This window comes from Pygocentrus nattereri, chromosome 15 (genome assembly GCF_015220715.1).
Source record: "Pygocentrus nattereri isolate fPygNat1 chromosome 15, fPygNat1.pri, whole genome shotgun sequence".
NCBI lineage: Eukaryota > Metazoa > Chordata > Actinopteri > Characiformes > Serrasalmidae > Pygocentrus > Pygocentrus nattereri.
This window is the reverse complement of record NC_051225.1, coordinates 25613223-25630657: the sequence shown is the minus strand read 5'-3', so window position 1 is coordinate 25630657 and position 17435 is coordinate 25613223. Positions and strand designations below refer to the sequence as shown.

The following is a 17435-nucleotide window of genomic DNA, read 5'->3' as shown; positions in this document are numbered from 1 at the left end:
TCAGTGTTTATTGAAGCAAAGAAAACGTGTTTCCTGGCGCTGTATGCAAACAGATGAGTAGAACAGGCGTTTACGGTAATCCAGTGCCCCCAGGTCGCCCCTCATTGCGCATGTCGAAATCATGCCGTCTTCAGTTGCCGCTGCTCTGCGGGGCTCAGATCGGCGTAATTCGTTTGTGTTTGCGCCGATATTTCGTCCTGTTCCTCGCGGTAAGCGGGTTATCGCGTTATCGCGTTGTTTGTAAAATGACTTGTCATTAAAGTATAAGATGCGCTGTTAGCAGATGTTCTGAGCTCAAACGCTGCGAGGGCTTTCTGCTAAAGCTAGCTTTGCTCGGTTTTTCAGCTCCTCCCGGTAACGTAAGTGAGATTTATTGCGCCATTTCTGATTTAATCACCGCACATGCAGACACGCTCTGACGTTCAGACTTCAGTGATTTTAAGGTGTATTTGTGTCCCATTTCCTCATCGCTAAGCCGCGTGAATAGATCTGAAATAAATGAACTGCGTTCCACCGCGCGGGACCCATCTGTGTTATTACTGTTACCTGCGTGTCTCAGAGCAGCTAGGAAGCCAGATTGCCTGGAGTCTTTGAGGCTCAAGTCTTACTGTTATGGTCCTGATGTGGCTTGTCTTTACAGTAGCTTTCATTCACTGAGAATACAGGGGGAGCATCTTTAACCCGAGTCTGAGAAAAGTGGTCTCCCCCTGTGTATCACAGCTGGAGGGGATTTAAAGTACAGTAACAATCTGGGCAAGAACTTTTCACTCAGTAACTTTTAGTCATAATATGCCAACTTTACACAGTAACACAATTATTATAGTACTTTTTAACCTGCTATAATACACGAAAATAATATAATTATCATAGTACCTTTATGCCCTGTTGTAGTGCAGTTAAAGGAAACCATTTACCAGGAACACTGGGCAAATCCCAGTTGTTTGGACACATTGCAGTGACTGGGAGAACAGAAAACAACATTATAGTGTATTAAACTGATCCTGATTGCCAGTTTTTTTTACTGGAACTTGTACTTTTTTTAGGGGCACTGGGTAAATCTGTTCTACCGATTACTCTCGGTAAAAAACAATGTTAACAGAAGAAGCAGGTGGAGTGAAAAAAACTAATATAACAGCATTAAATCTTTAACAGCTGTAATCGACTAGTACACTGAGAATGCTGGTCCATCTGTATTCTCATGTAAAGTAGGTATAATATGACTAAACATTACTGAGTGAAGTGATCATGTACAGATATAGATTTCAGCATCATTGATGTACTTTAAATCCCCTCCAGCTGTGATACACAGGGGGAGACCACTTTTCTCAGACTCGGGTTAAAGATGCTCGCCCTGTATTCTCAGTGAATGAAAGCTACTGTAAAGACAAGCCACATCAGGACCATAATAGTAAGACTTGAGCCTCAAAGACTCCAGGCAATCTGGCTTCCTAGCTGCTCTGAGACACGCAGGTAACAGTAATAACACAGACTGGGTCCCGCGCGGTGGAACGCAGTTCATTTATTTCAGATCTATTCACGCGGCTTAGCGATGAGGAAATGGGACATAAATACACCTTAAAATCACTGAAGTCTGAACGTCAGAGCGTGTCTGCATGTGCGGTGATTAAATCAGAAATGGCGCAATAAATCTCACTTATGTTACCGGGAGGAGCTGAAAACCGAGCAAAGCTAGCTTTAGCAAGAAAGCCCTCGCAGCGTTTGAGCGTCAGAACATCTGCTAACAGCGCATCTTATACTTTAATGACAAGTCATTTTACAAACAACGCGATAACGCGATAACCCGCTTACCGCGAGGAACAGGACGAAATATCGGCGCAAACACAAACGAATTACGCCGATCTGAGCCCCGCAGAGCAGCGGCAACTGAAGACGGCATGATTTCGACATGCGCAATGAGGGGCGACCTGGGGGTCCCAGTTTTTTTAATGAATGTAAATGCCTTGCAGGCCTTCAGGAAGGTTTTCATTTCAAGCCTAAATACTTAACCCCTCACTGAAGATGGACTTTGAGCCGCTTCTCTGACCAGCGTCGCCTGCTCGAGTGGTAAACCTAATGACTAATTTCAGGCTCGTCTCTCTGAGATGTTGGTGTCTGCGCTCTGGAGCTCCAGGGCTGTGAAGGGAAGGGCAGGGTCGTCAATTCTGGTCCTGGAGGCCCGGAGTCCCGCGTTTCTCGCTGGTTTCTCGGCTCAAACACGCCAGCTAAACCTGGCAGTTCATTTATGAGCGGTGAAATGGCCAAACTGTGCTGGACGCTGTTGGCCACCTTTAACCCTGTTCTTCGAAGGTCAAGACCACCACAGAACAAGTACTATTTGGGTGATGGATCAGACTCAGCAATGTCTGTGCTGGTGCAAGTGGATCAGACACGGCGGTGCTGCTAGAGTTACAGAGACGACAGCTCATCTGCTGCTGCACAGTTTGCGTTGGTCATCTTCTAGTCCTTCATCAGGGGTCACAGGACGCTGCCCACAGGACGCTGCTGACTGGATATTTTTGGTTGGTGGACTATTCTCAGTCCAGCAGTGAAACAGCTGTTTAAAACTCCAGCAGCACTGCTGTGTCTGATCCACTCAGACCAGCACAACACACACTAACACACCACCACCACCACGTCAGCATTACTGCAGTGCTGAGAATGATCCACCACCCAAAAAGTACCTGCTCTGTGAGGGTCCATGGGGGTCCTGATCGCTGAAGAACAGGGTAAAAGGGGGATAACAAAGTATCAGAGAAACAGATGGACTACAGTCTGTAACTGTAGAACTACAAGGTGCACCTATACAGTAAGTGGAGCTGATAAAATGGACACTGAGTGTAGAAACTAGGAGGTAGTTTTTAATGTTTTGGCTGATTGATGTAAATGTAAAAGGGAGTCAGTGAGTTTTAGGTGTGGAGAGCTTTGATGGCCTGAGGGAGGAAGCTGTTTCTGAGGCAGGTGGTGCTTCAACAGGTGAGCCGTTGGTGCTGATGGGAGTGTGATCCTCTCTTTTCCCGCAAGTCCGCAAGGAGCTCCCTTGGTTTTGATGGCAATCAGGGCCACATTAGTGTTGGGACAAGACACAGGCAGATGTAGGATCTCCCTGCTGTAGGCAGACTCATCATTATTGTGTTTCCTATAGAAACTGATGTAGTGATGGACGAAGTAAAACAACAGTAAAGTTAGAGTCCCTGTGTAATTAATAGATAAAATTAAATAAATTAACATCAACTCGCAATCAAACAGCCAGCTCTCTATCGCCCCCTGGTGCGCGCTTCTACCCAGAGCACCTGTGCGGTAGTTCATCATCCGTCCGGCAGGGGGAGACTCGACACTGCGAGCGCACACAGCGGCTTTTTCAACACGATCGAACCGCATGAGCTTCCTTTTCCGGCGAATCTCTCAAGATGGTGGGTGCTGTTTTATTTGCGTTTTGCTGGAATCTGAGCGAATCCTCCGCAAATATGAGCAGATTTATTACAGTTATTGCACGGTTAGTGTACGTTAGAGTTGCTTGACCTGTGTCTGTTAGTATTTTTGGGAAGCGCGAGCTGTTCTGCTTAGATTGATGCCGTAGTTGTTGCTAAGCGCCGTCAGCCGCGGCTTAGCCGACAGTCCGCTGCTGCGCGGCTGTTTTAATGTGTAGTGAATATTGTTAATGGCGGTAGAGCGAGTGTATTTCACTTATACCGCAGGCCGTAGCGCTGTGAGAAGTCTGTTAAATATGTGTTCTTTCCGTTGCGCAGACGAGCCGCTGCTGGCTGCTCCTCTAGCGCCCTTAACAGGAGGAGCTTCGCTTCAGTCCTGTGGAGGCCTCTGGCGTGAAAACGCTTTACCAACAAATGAAATCCACTTATCCGAAATCTGCTCTGTCGAGCGCGTTATGTTTAATGCCCCAAATGTCATTCTTTAGTTTTGCCCTGAAGCTGCAAAGATGATGTGGGGTTAACTGAGAAACAGTCGAGGTCTTTCTTCGTTTTTCGAGGTCGCATTTAAATTTGTACTAACCACGTAGTTCCATTCCTGAAAAGTAAACTTTTAACGCCTGTAAAATATTCCTGCAGGGGTCTTCTACCTGAGTAATAAAGGTTGGTCTTAAATTGGATAGCCAACGCCTTTTTTAAAAAATCTGCATGTATGGTCGAGCTGTAAAGTCATTCATAGTGGTTTCGTGTTTAAATACTCCATTCTAGAGAAACTTGGCGAGTCAAAATTGTTTAGTGGTACCACTAAACAGGAACCACACATCCACCTCTAAAAGCTCCCTCACAAAAGGCTTCATATGCTGGCTTGTGTCGGACGCATTGCTTTGTGATGGTTTTGGTGTTGAGTAGATTAACTGGTGTTTTTGGATAGTAAATAAACAGCAATATGTGTAGCCGTTGTGATCTCTGCTTCCCATCACTACTGTAAAGTCCCTCTACCTTTATGTGACAGTGAAGTCCACTTTGTATGACTGTTTATTCAAGGACCAAGTTATTCAGAAACTTAATCACTGGAATACCCCTTTAACTCTGTCAAATTATTTTGTAGGCGGATGTCGAACAGAAGAAGAAGCGTACCTTCAGGAAGTTCACCTACAGAGGTGTGGACCTGGACCAGCTCCTGGACATGTCCTAGTGAGTAACTAGACTGCTTCATATTAATGTGAAACGTCAGGGCTGGACTTTTTCACCTGCACCAAGACGTGTTAAGTACACCAAAGCTGACCCCTTTAAATACAGTTCTCTTATGATTGGACTTCCAACTACATTTAATTTCCTAGTGTTGTCAGTTACAGCTTGGTTTTACAGAAATGTCCTGTTGTACTCCTTGCAGTGGATTAGATAAGTGTCCATTGGTGGTGTCACGGAGACAACTCTTAAATCTGTGTTCTTGCATTTCTGTTGTGGTTTGCTGCTGTCCCTAATAAAATGCACATGACATTAGAAGCTTAAAATAATGTCTGTTCTTCAGTGAGCAACTCATGCAGCTGTACTGCGCTCGCCAGAGGAGGAGGTTGAACCGTGGGCTCAGAAGGAAGCAGCAGTCTCTCCTGAAGCGCCTGCGCAAGGCCAAGAAGGAGGCCCCACCGATGGAGAAGCCTGAGGTGGTGAAGACCCATCTGAGAGACATGGTCATCCTGCCAGAAATGGTGGGCTCCATGGTTGGCGTGTACAACGGCAAGACCTTCAACCAGGTTGAAATCAAGGTAAGGCGACGGAAAACCTTTTGTTTCTACATGTATAAAGTGAGTAGCCAGATAACTTGAGCCAAGAATTTCCAATTCTAGTACTGCCCAGCCCACACTATGGACATTTATGTGCTTTCTCTCCAGTAGCACACCTGATTTGACTCCTTAACACTTGTGATAGGTTATGAGTGTAGAGAAATCTGAAAACTGTTTTAGGAATCAGGTTTCTAGGACAGTGACTGGGAACCATCTTGCTTAAACCAAAGGTCAAGGTCCAACATGAGTAGTTAGACATTTCTATCAGGTAGTCTTGAAGTTGTCTAAATATGTGCTTATTACAGATACATGAAGACTTAGGATATTGGTGAGTTTGGCAGTGGTGGTCTGGGGGAAACAAACATCTACAAAATTGCTGTTTTGCATTTGTCTTTTGCGTTGAGTACTTGTATCCAGTTCAGACATTGGGCAAATGCTTTCAAAGTTGTGCCCAATGCATGTTGGGTGGACATATTTGGTTTGTATTATGTTTTGGTGCTTCATGCCCATCCTAGGATCCTCAGGTTAAATTGCTCCCTTTTTTGGCTCAGTTTCATGAACCGCTTAATATTCTGACCTTTGGTTTAAGTTTGGTAAAATAATTTTAATGCCCTGTCCTCTGCAGAGTAGATGAATGCTGTCAGATTAAGATAACAGGGTGAACAGTAGAGAGAGTGCAAATGGTGTCTGACTAACATTTTCCCCTTGTATTTTTCTGCAGCCTGAGATGATTGGCCACTACCTTGGAGAGTTCTCCATCACATACAAGCCTGTTAAGCACGGTCGCCCTGGTATTGGAGCCACCCACTCCTCTCGCTTCATTCCTCTGAAGTAAAAAGTGATCGATGTAAATAAAAGTGACTTCCAACATTTATGGATTCTGTATCTTTTTTTTTATATATATATATATATATATATCTTTTTATCTAAAGAGCGGTGCATGCTTGCAAAAGCATGGTAGGTTTAGGCTGTAGAACAGGGCTCTTCTTTTAGCAGGATCAGGTGGGCTGGAAGTAAACTGTGGGGAGTAGATCCCCAGATTTGGTTTCTCTACTTCAGAACATTTGACTTTTTTGCTTAAAAAGGCCTGGCTATGCTACAGAAGACTCTTACCTGCTGGCACTGTTATCTTTCTGCATAGCTGCTCTGCTGCCTAGTGTTCACTTTTCCATCAAAGCGAAGGGGGAAAACAGAAAGAACTGTTAATTTTTGGATTCATACAAGCACATCCAGGAGGGGTAAGGTACTAAATTCACAGCTGCAGTAACCTCCTACCCTCCACCCACCCCAGCGTAAATCTTAAGCACCCTTTTGGTAGGGAATATAATTGGACTCTCATGTTGCAGGCAACTATTTTGAGTTGTGTTGACTCCTGTTATTTCTTGACCCCATCCCTTTTTATTTTTCTGTTGAATTATGGAAAGTTCAAATAAGTCCTTGGGAAAATGACAAAGTACACAATGCATGTAGTACAGAACCTTTTTTTTCAGTGTGAATGAGCATAATTAATAGCTATAATGCTAAATTGTTTCCTGTACCAAATACATTTATTTTCAAAGTACAAAACGATAATATACATTCCAAATGAGGTTTTAGGTCATGTCAGTGTTTGTAGAACATTTCATTATTACTATAGTCTCCATAGGTTTAATACTTTGAAAGCATATATAACTAGAGACAAACTATTTCCTGTTATTTATGTAACACTTTCACTGTGATGCATTCAAGTAACTACATCAGGAAAATAAATACTTCACTGAAACACTGATGTTTGTCCTGGAACATGCCAATATGGCACTGATTTTTACAAAAAACAGCATTGGTCCCTCTTTATCTAAATATGCAATGCTGCTCTCAAGACAAAACAGCAGAAGGTAGTTCACGCTATGAACTGACATTGCCATCAGTGTAGCCAGGCCTTTAAAGTGTTTCTTAAACTAAGCACTTACTGTATGTTTGCCCTTCGCCATTTGTTCTTCACACAACGGTCATAACTATACTGTTTTCAACTGGGAGAATAACGGAATAATGATACCAGGTAATGCAAAATGCCACAGCTACATAGATGTTGCATAAGTGGGTCAAAGTGCATTAAAAAGTTTTGAGCCTGCTATGGATCATGTGCCATGAAAACATCTTCGTCATGTCACGTTTTTCCCTTGTTTGATATTTATGTCTACATTATGTTCATTTTACAAGAGACAGATTTGCAATACTGCAAACTCATACTGGGTTTAGGCTCATCTTCAGGTAGAGCCTGCAGAAGCTCAGACAGTGTACTTTTTCAGAATGAAGAAAGCATATTCTCTTATATGGCAGCCAGACTGCCCCTGTGTTTGTGTTACTTTCTTGTTTCTGTCCCCTCTTGGCCAATCTTTGGAGCAGTTGTTGGCCTTGTCAGATCTTGTTCAGGCTTTGAGGCCGTAATCTTGGGTGCAGTTGTCGGCCTTGCCGTCTCTTTAGAGTTGGAGGTTTTGTTGGCGCTTGTTGGAAGTGCAGAGTCTTGTTTGGGTTTTGAGGTAGTGGCCGGCTGCCACAGGAAAAACTCGTGTAACAGAGTGTTAACTGTCTCAGGGCATTCCATCATTACCATGTGGCTTCCCTCATCAATGACCTTCAGAAAGCCCAGAAGCAGAATCTGTGGAGAGGGCAACGTAACCATTATGGACACATCTTTTACATTTTCCAACAGAGATCTCAATGCAACAGTTTTCACACTTTTAAATTGTAAAGGTAAAGTATATGTTTCTTCAAATGTATACTAGCTGAAATATCATTGCTGTTATTAGCATATCAGCTTTTTAATTTTTACTTTTTTACATTTGTTTTGCTTTTGGAATTGCTGCCCTTTGCATAGTGTACACACACTATATTGTCAAGAGTATTTGCTCATCTGCCTTCACACGCATATGAACTTGAGTGACATCCCATTCTTAATCTATAGGGTTTAGTATGATGTTGGCCCACCCTTTGCAGCTATATCAGCTTCAACTCTTCTGGGAAGGCTTTCCACAAGGTTTAGGAGTGTGTTTATGGGAATTTTTGACCATTCTTCCAGAAGCACATTTGTGAGGTCAGACACTGATGTTGGGCGAGAAGGCCTGGCTCGCAGTCTCTGCTCTAATTGATCCCAAAGGTGTTCTTTTGGGTTGAGGTCAGGACTCTGTGCAGGCCAGTCAAGCTCTTCCATACCAAACTCATCCATATCTTTATGGACCTTGCTTTGTGCACTGGTGTGCAGTCATGTTGGAACAGAAAGGGCCATAAAATCTTTTGGTGCTGAAGCATTAAGAGTTTCTTTCACTTGAACTAAGGGGCTGAGCCCAACTCCAAAAAAAACAACCCTACACCATAATCCCCCCTCCACCAAACTTTTACATTTGGCACATTGCAGTCAGACAAGTACCGTTCTCCTGGCAACCGCCAAACCCAGACTCGTTCATCGGCTTGCCAGATGAAGAAGCGTGATTCGTCACCCCAGAGAACATGTCTCCACTGCTCTAGAGTCTAGTGGCAGTGCTTTACATCAACCCCATAACCCCACACATAATCCCCCTTCCACCAAACTTTATGCTTTGTCGCAATGCAGTCAGAGAAGTACCGTTCTGGCAACTGGCAACCCATAGTCATCCATTGGATTGCCGGGTGGAGAAGTGTGATTCATCACTCCAGAGAACACGTCCACTGCTTTAGAGTCAGTGGTGGCGCGTTACACCACTGCATTCAAACACTTTGCATTGCACTTGATGATGTAAATCTTGGATGTAGCTGCTCAGCCATAGAAACCGATTCCATGAAGCTCTCTACGCTGTTCTTGAGCTGATCTGAAGGCCACATGAAGTTTGGAGATCTGTAGTGATTGAGTCTGCGGAAAGTTGGTGACCTCTGCGCACTATGCGCCTCAGCATCTGCTGACCTCGCTCTGTCAATTTACGTGGACTACCACTTCGTGGCTGAGTTGCTGTCATTCCCAATCACTTCCACTTTGTTATAATACCACTGACAGTTGACTGTGGAATAGTTAGTAGTGAGGAAATTTCATGACTGGACTTGTTGTACAGGTGGCACCCTGTCATGGTACCATGCTGGAATTCACTGAGCTCCTGAGAGCGACCCATTCTTTCACAAATGTTTGTAGAAGCAGTCTGCAGGCCTATGTGCTTGTTTTTGTACACCTGTGGCCATGGAAGTGATTGGAACACCTGAATTCAATTATTTGGATGGATGAGTGAATGCTTTTGGCAATATAGTATATTTAATCACAAATGGGCTAATAGAAATTTTGAATATTGTTTATAGGCTTACACAAGAATACTCAAATACTGGATTATATCAACCTCTGTAAACAGACAGGCAGGGTTAAAACGTTTACCTCCGCCATGCGCTGGTCCTCTTGTATTGGCACAAACTTGTCATACATGCCGTGCACCAGGAGAGTGGGAACAGTGATTTCAGCATGATAGACCTCGTCACCCTCTGGCCAGTACTGACCACTCATCATGGACCGCAGCACAAAAGAAGACACATTGAAGGCATTTTTCTCTTTAAGAAGTTTCTTTTCCTTTGTCCCCTGATGGGCAAATCCAGCCCTGTGAGAAACAAGTACAGTTTACATGAAGTCTCTAAGGGGTTTAAAAGTCTTAAAGCAACTCTGGTGTCTTACATGAGGAAGCTCCAAGAGAGGCATGGTGACAAACAATGCAGTGCACATGTGGGCAGGTTGAAGATTGAACAAAGGCTGGGTTCCAGAGCTGTAGGGCCACCACCGTTAATCATCACCACTTTGTGAACTTGCTCTGGATACTCATGGGCCAGGAAGGTGCAAAATGACACACTGGAAAAATGGAAACACAAATTGTTGCATGTAGTTGGCATTTCTATTCAAAAGTGTAGAAGGAAGCAAGGGAGCAGTATATATACACTCACTGAGCACTTTAGTAGGAACACCTCCTCGTTTCTAAACGCATTGTCCATGTTATCTGCTCCGCTTACCATGTATGAGCACTTAGAAGTTCACAATTACAGAATGTAGTTCATTTGTTTCTCTGCATAATTTCCACCCTGTCCTTCAAGACCCCCCACAAAGCTGACATTATTTGGGTGGTGGATCATTCACAGCACTGCAGTGACACAGATGTGGTGGTGGTTTGTTAGTGTGTGTTGTGCTGGTCTGAGAGGGTCATTCATAGCCAGAGCTGCTGGAGTTTTTAAAACCTCAGTGCCACTGCTGGACTGAGAAGAGTCCACCTACCAAAAATATCCAGCATGTTGTAGGCAGCGTCCTGTGACCACTGATGAAGGCCTAGTGGTTGACCAACACAAACTGTGCAGCAACAGATGACTTTACATTGACAAGGTGGACCAAAAAGGTAGGTGTGTCTAATAGAGTGGACTGTGAGTGTTTACAGTATTATATATATTTCCGATATGTCTAATTGATTAATGAATCTGTAGAGCATTAAGATTACAAAGTTCTAATCCAATTAATGTCTTCGATGTGATCAAATCCGAAAGCAGATCATTTGAAACAATAATATTATTATATGCATTTTATTGAGTAACACATCTAAAAATACCTTAATGTCCAGTTTACCGTTTGAATATACATTGCACATTTTAATATCCTAGACAGAATTTACGAATAGCCTGCAGCCTACGTGATTCCAGACCTTAGTATTATTATTTTGTACTACTATAGGGAAAGGGTTTTCAGAAGGTTCTGCAAACAATCCAGCACTTATTTAAGTCAATAAGAAAGCTCAATAAACAAGGCTGGACAGTCAGAAATGAGTCCTTACCCATAAGAATGTCCAATGAGGATATTCCGCCGCTTTGCGTATCTCTTGAATACTATCCGAATGTCCTCTGCCAGGGCATAAAACGTGTAGGCAGCGGTGATCTGAGGGGCAGAGCTTGCGCCATGGCCAGCGAGGTCTGGGGCAATGACTTCATAACCAAGCTGGGAGAAGTAGTCCAGTTGGCTCCCCCAGATGTCCAGAGACCCGCCCACTCCGTGTATGAAGAACAAGGCCACGTCCGGGTGTGTTTCTTTGCAGCAGGTGATTTTGCGCTCGCAGTCAATCATCACAGTGCGTTTGGGTTTGCGCCGCCTGCGATGAGGCTGCTGAGGCTGCTCTTGGGGTGTTACTGTATTAGAGTCTCCAGCTTGTCTCGAGGCTAGGTGATTGCTGTCCAGATACTCTACCTCCACAGTGCTGTCTCCATTCTGACAACGCACAAGCTCTGGATGTGTCGCCTCACTCACATTCTCTATCAGTAACTGTCCATTACGGTACACTGTGATTTTCCTTTTGCAGCTCACGCTGCCCCCTTCCCCACTGCCTGGCTCGTCCACCACTGGCCGGTCAGGGATGATGTGCCGAACTCGCAGCACCCGGCCAGGCTTCACCTCCACAAACTCAAAACCGTCTGCAGGCTCGGATGTTTCAATTGGAACCACAATATTAGCAGATTTACCCGTTATACAGCAGAGGATTCCATCCATAAAGCTGGTCAACATATCGATTACCTGTGTTGAAGAGAATTTCTTCAATTGGTGATGTTATTTTTGTTGACAGCTGGCAAATTTTAGACTTTAGTACTCTGTAGAGGTACATTTTGCTCATCAATCTACAAACATTGTAAATGTATCCTCAAAAGTACCACAGTTTTTAAGGTATAATTCCAACTGTGGAGCTTTAAGTTCTGCCCACTGGGAAGGTGCAGATTTATTACAAATTTTGTAACTTTTGTTCATGATCAAACGTTGAAAAACACAAAAATAAAAAGCCTGGAGGCAAAACGGGGTGTATGTCAATCCAAATAAAAAATTATGTAATATTTAATAGATGCTTTGTGGTACAATTACATTCCCTGGTTGAAGGTACTGAAGGCCCAATCCCATTTCTTATTTTTACCCCTACCCAGTGATAGCAGAGTTTATCGACCTCGCTGCTGAGCTTTTTAATTAATTTTAGGGAATCATATCAGGCCTTTGAAGGGGGGCCTGCAAACCTCTAATTCTTCAGTGTTATGAAGCTGAAGTCCATTATTTGTTAGCTTTTTGTTTGAAATTTCTCGTTCCACCTTCAATGGTACAGCAGTTCTGATGCCTGAGGTGTCTTTGGTCATGTTTTTCTCTTAACACTTACTTTGAAGCAAGAGGCAAGAGGTGAAATAGGATTGGGCCAAAATGTACTCTGGAGGGCACCACCCCCGTGACAACTTAATACCTTTTTTCTGAGATTGTAGTTTCTGAAATACAGAGGAGTAAAAAAGCAGGAAAATAGTTCCTTAACATGAACCTCTAATCACCACTGAACTTTTTTACCGTATTAGTACATATCCCTGCAAAGCACAATTCATATCATCTTAATAGCAAAATTCCTGCTTTGTTGTAATCTTCCACCAAAATGTAACGACTTTTGCTGCCTCTAAAACTCCCCCTGAGTTTTGATGATGTCACCATGCACCAATGGGAAAAGAAAAGTAATATTAACTAATAATATCGTGTTTCACCTCCCTCTACCATCACCCTCACCTATCATCAACTCAGCTACCTCAGAGACCCTCCCTGATGACGTTATACTTAGAAATATGTGATTAAAGCAAATGTAACTAATGTAATCTCATTTTCACTGATACTGGTTTTCACAGATATATTTCCCATTTCTCATCAGCTATTATTGTTTAATCTAATTTCCTCTGTCATTGGCTCTTACTGGTTAACCTAACAAATGACAGGCTCATTTCTTATATTTGTGTCATATTCACTGTTTCATATTCTTTGTCAAATCTTTATTTTTCATTCTTATCGCTCATGTTGTGTTATTGCTTTGCTATCTGGTGTCAACCAGAGGGTGAGGGGGTTCCCTCTTTGAAGCTTGGTTCCTCTCTTTCTTCTTCCTCTTGGTTTTAGGCAGTTTTCCTTTCTCACTGTCACCCTTGGCTTAATCATTTGGGTCCTGGACCTGGATTTTCTCTAAAGCTGCTTTGTGATAATGCTCACTGTAAAAGGAGCAATGTAATTAAATCTTCATTTGAATCTAATTATGTATAGCTATGGATGCTGGGATGCATGAGACCAGGGATTTTAGTTTGGTATACACACAATATAAGTTTGCCAATTTACTGCTTACTGTAAACACAGGTGTGAAGTAACTGTTACCATATTTTAATAGCTCATATTACTTTAGGACTAATATCTAAGTGGCAAAAGAGCCCTTTGATATGAGTAATAAATGCTAAAAAAAGCTCTCAGCCTAAAAAATCCAATAAATTCTCTGATTAAATAAACAAAGCAATGCAAATAACAGTTCAGCATGAACAAAAGCAACGTCGATCAATCCAAATCTCACAAGCACTTCAAATCAACGTTTGCCCTTTTCCATTGTTTACACTGTAGGCTAATCATGACTTCTAAAGCCTGACGATGTTTGTTTACAAACAAGAAAAACATGGCAGAAATATGTTAATATATTCCCCCATCTAATCTTTGAGGACCCACTGATGTTCCACTGGAGTCTGACCACACATTACAACACTGGGTATGAACAGATGCGCACTGTTTGACCGTGCATGACTCGAAGTCGTCCATAACATCTCTTGGTTCTAATGATAGTGAGTCAGGATTTGCTGAACACCTCTGTGGGTTATTTCGACTTGTAAGTGAAGATTACCTTCTTTGAGCATCAGTGGAATGAGTACTGAAAATCTGCACTTAGCCCTGCACTCTCAAAAGGCTATTACATCAGGTACTACTGCTATTCTGAAACCTCTAACAACTTATTCAGGAGTATAAATGTAATTCATCTTAAAATATGTTTTGCTTGTTTGCTTTGTTATATGGATTGTGAGTCATCGGAGCAAACCTTGCTGATTATAAATATGAAAGGAAAGGCTTTATGATTGGTTGCAGACATTCAGAGCAATGCTCCCAGCATTACAACTGAATCGAGTAAATAAGAGCTAAACACTGAAGAAGCGTTCATTTCCTACCCGTTGGTGTGCAGGTCTGATTACAGGTCTACGTGAAATTACTCATTCCAAATACTTATTATAACATTTAAGATGTATCTTTACATGTAATATTGATGCAAAGACAGGCTATACTAAAAAATACCTTACTTTCAGCCTTTTCTAGGTTGAAGCTCTTATGATCTGAAGGCTCTATTTCAGTCCACTAGCAGTTGTTGTTTTCGGTATGCTGGCAAAGAGCCCTCAGCACAGGTAGGACTAATTCAATGTCTTTTCCTTCTATTCTTTTACTGCTAGATAAAAATACATGCTGTTGTCAGGTATTTCACTATTCAAATCTACCGAAATTATATTCCAAACAATATAGTTAAAATATTTCATATTCAACACAGTGGTCATAACTATCCCTGCAAAAATACCTGTAGTAATGCTATAAGCTGAATTATAATGTTGTATGACAACTTTATATTCATTTATAAAATGCTGACCTCTTATAATACCACTATACTGTTATGGTAAGCTATAACACTGCAGTATCCTGTAGTAAACTTCAATGGTTGTAGGAATGCTGTAGAGAATCCTGTAACAGTGCTTACACAACTTTTCCCAGTTTCACTAAATTGGCTTGATATTTTCCTGGTATTCAACTCGTTATGCATTCTCTTACCTGATAAATAACGGACTCAACGCATAGAAACGTCGTATTACTCGCTCTTCTCCCAGTTGGTGTTGTGGAAAACGACGAGCGCTAATCTGTTGTAGCCAATCCAATAATCTAATCTAACTGGAACCTGTTGATCTGCGCCAGATTTCAGCTCAATTTACAGCTATTTTACTCTCCGGGACACTTTCGACCTACGATTAATCGTTATTCGTCTTTACTCATAACCTTGCATATTTCTTTAAGGTGTAGTGACAGACAAAAGTACAGATTAGTGAGGGATTACACCTACTGGACATCTGCTGCCACGACAGCCTCTCCTGTACCTCCTCCACTGCTCTCCTCCAGCAGCCGGGCCACCTGAGAACCTGCCCCGTGCTGCTTGAACGACGGGTTAATGAGCCAATAGGAACTCAGGCACGCCTCTCCAGGACCAATAAGTCGCCGCGGAACGTTGCCGTTACCAAGCTGTTGCTATAGTGAGATAGTAACGGTCCAATCAGACGCCGGTATGGCACAACATTAACGAGCTTGTTCACCAATCAAATAAGTAATTTAAATGTTCTGTAAGTGCAGCGCAGTTCCTCAGGGCTTGTTTGTGCTCATGTTGTTGGTAATGAGGGCAGAGAGAAACGGGGGGAAATCTCCACGGCTATTAGTGATAGTTATATTTAGCTAAGTCTCATGATAATAAATCCTTATATTTACATTACATTTCTTATAAAATAAAACAAAACTAATTTTTACTTAGATTTCAGTCCCTCACATGTAGTTCCTTATTCATTTTCTGGGTTTAATTTAATGCTGATTTGTTGATTCACAACATGGACTGTTTGCTCACACTCCACATTTTTAAAAGGATCCCAAAACCTGATAATCTTCACTTCTTGCGCTGACAAATGTTGGAAGTACTAAGAAGCTCCATTATTTCACCACCACATTTTTTGTAGATAATTTTACTTTTGCTTACAGTGCTTGAAACTAGTTGTGGGACGTCCATATCACAGTTATTATATATTATAGAAATTATTTTTTACTGTATTCAGATGGGCATTGATTTGAAAGTTACAGCTGAAATAATGCTTTGCACCTAAACATTTTACTTAAAAAATATATAAATGCACACACGTCATGTTCAGATCTTCAGTGCTACTCTTGGAAAGCCACTATGCAACACATTTAGGCATTTGTAGCTACACTATGTAAGTCTTGGGGATTTGGACCTCTCTGGTGGAAATGTGTAATTGCATGCAATGGGCAGAAGAACATTTTGTAATGTCGATTGTGCTTCGGACTCTATATAATGTTGATTTTGACGACCTTAACATAGCCAAATTTTCTTTTCGAATCTGTGCACATAAGCATTGATAGGTGTATGAAGTGGTGCAAAAAAAATCCTGTGACCTAACACCTCTGACTTTTATATTAATATTCCCGGCTTTACAGGGTGACCCATAGCACAAAACGCACATCACATTTTGGTGTTTTTGTCCTTCTGACTAAGGAATGATACGTTTAAATCCTGCTTTAAAATTCAGAAAGATGTTGGTTTAGAAATCTTAAATATCGAGTTGAATTAATCTATCAAAAAAATTGTCTGCAACAAAATGTCTGCGAGAAAGACTGCAGATGAATTGACAAGCCCAAAATCAAGTGTGAACAAAGTTCAGACTGTTTACATCGAAAACTGAAGATCCAACATGTCTTTGTGTGAATCAGTTGTGCAATCTCAGGCACTCCAGGCCAAAAGAAGGGAAAAAGAACATGACACTAACCAGGGGTGTAGCCAGAACCTTTTCAATGGGGTGGCCGGGTTAGACCTACACATTTTACTGGGGTGGCTGCTAAGGAAATAGGGGATGTAGTAACATTATGAGAAAATAATAATAATAAAAATAATAATAAATTATCCCTCCCATCAAACCACAACCAATGGGAGGGGCAGTAGTAGGGGTTCAGTGCTTTGTGGATCGGGCAGTGTCCGAAGGCGTGGGCATTGGCGTTCTGATCCTCGATTGCTGAAACTGGCTTTTGGAACTTGGAACGTTACCTCACTGGCAGGGAAGGAGCCTGAGTTGGTGCACGAGGTTGAGAGATACCGGCTAGATATAGTTGGGCTCACCTCAACACTCAGCTTGGGCTCAGGTGGTGGGGGAAGATGCCAGTCAGACCAGGCAAGCCCAAACGTATAGTGAGGGTTTGCTGGGAACGTCTGGCAGAAGAACCTGTGAGATTGATCTTCAACTCACACCTCCATCAGAACTTTGACCAGATATCAGGGGAGGTGGGGGACATTGACTCAGAATGGGCCATGTTCCGTTCCTCAATTTTTGAAGCGGCTGACTGTAGCTGTGGCTGTAAGGTAGTTGGTGCCTTTCGGGGCGGTAATCCTCAAACCCGGTGGTGGACACCCCAGGTGAGAGATGCCGTCAAGCTGAAGGAGTCCTACCGGGCATGGTTGGCCTGTGGGACACCAGACGCAGCTGGCAGGTATCGACAGGCCATGCGATCTGCAGCTTCAGTCGTCACCAAGGCAAAAACCCGTATATGGGAGGAGTTTGGTGAGGCCTTGGAAAGTGACTTTAAGTC

At 42.6% G+C, this 17435-nt stretch overlaps 2 protein-coding genes across 5 annotated transcripts; one reads left to right on the top strand and one right to left on the bottom strand.

Annotated features, from left to right (window-relative positions):
* Window positions 1–3290: 3290 nt before the first annotated feature.
* rps15 (ribosomal protein S15) lies at window positions 3291–6081 on the top strand. 2 transcript variants are annotated; one of them, XM_017712099.2, is made up of 4 exons: window positions 3291–3410; window positions 4534–4619; window positions 4957–5191; window positions 5931–6081. In XM_017712099.2, exons 1-4 carry the CDS (start codon window positions 3408–3410, stop codon window positions 6042–6044), a joined length of 438 nt encoding a protein of 145 aa, XP_017567588.1. In that variant the 5' UTR covers window positions 3291–3407; the 3' UTR covers window positions 6045–6081. The 2 variants fall into 2 exon arrangements, with proteins under 2 accessions (XP_017567588.1, XP_037400996.1); XM_037545099.1 differs by having other exon boundaries at window positions 3362–3493.
* Window positions 6082–6666: 585 nt separating this feature from the next.
* Window positions 6667–15183, bottom strand: abhd8b (abhydrolase domain containing 8b). Of its 3 annotated transcripts, none has more exons than XM_017712097.2 (5): window positions 15139–15183; window positions 11008–11738; window positions 9873–10043; window positions 9582–9798; window positions 6667–7847 (listed from the first exon to the last, which is right to left on the bottom strand). In XM_017712097.2, the coding sequence occupies exons 2-5, from the start codon at window positions 11727–11729 to the stop codon at window positions 7551–7553; spliced, it is 1407 nt and encodes a 468-aa protein (XP_017567586.1). In that variant the 5' UTR covers window positions 11730–11738; window positions 15139–15183; the 3' UTR covers window positions 6667–7550. The 3 variants fall into 3 exon arrangements, with proteins under 3 accessions (XP_017567586.1, XP_017567587.1, XP_017567585.1); XM_017712098.2 differs by having other exon boundaries at window positions 15135–15182; XM_017712096.2 differs by lacking the exon at window positions 15139–15183 and adding an exon at window positions 14853–15097.
* Window positions 15184–17435: the final 2252 nt, after the last annotated feature.

Excerpts from the sequence above, each read along its gene's own strand:
- rps15 (XM_037545099.1), top strand. The coding sequence starts at position 3,377 with ATGAGCTTCCTTTTCCGGCGAATCTCTCAAGATGGTGGGTGCTGTTTT. Across the intron at positions 4,620-4,956 it reads CAGCTCCTGGACATGTCCTA|TGAGCAACTCATGCAGCTGT; the intron begins GTGAGTAACTAG and ends TCTGTTCTTCAG. Across the intron at positions 5,192-5,930 it reads TCAACCAGGTTGAAATCAAG|CCTGAGATGATTGGCCACTA; the intron begins GTAAGGCGACGG and ends ATTTTTCTGCAG.
- abhd8b (XM_017712097.2), bottom strand. The coding sequence starts at position 11,729 with ATGTTGACCAGCTTTATGGATGGAATCCTCTGCTGTATAACGGGTAAA. Across the intron at positions 10,044-11,007 it reads CTCATTGGACATTCTTATGG|TGTGTCATTTTGCACCTTCC; the intron begins GTAAGGACTCAT and ends CCATTTTTCCAG. Across the intron at positions 9,799-9,872 it reads CTCTCTTGGAGCTTCCTCAT|GGCTGGATTTGCCCATCAGG; the intron begins GTAAGACACCAG and ends TGTTTCTCACAG.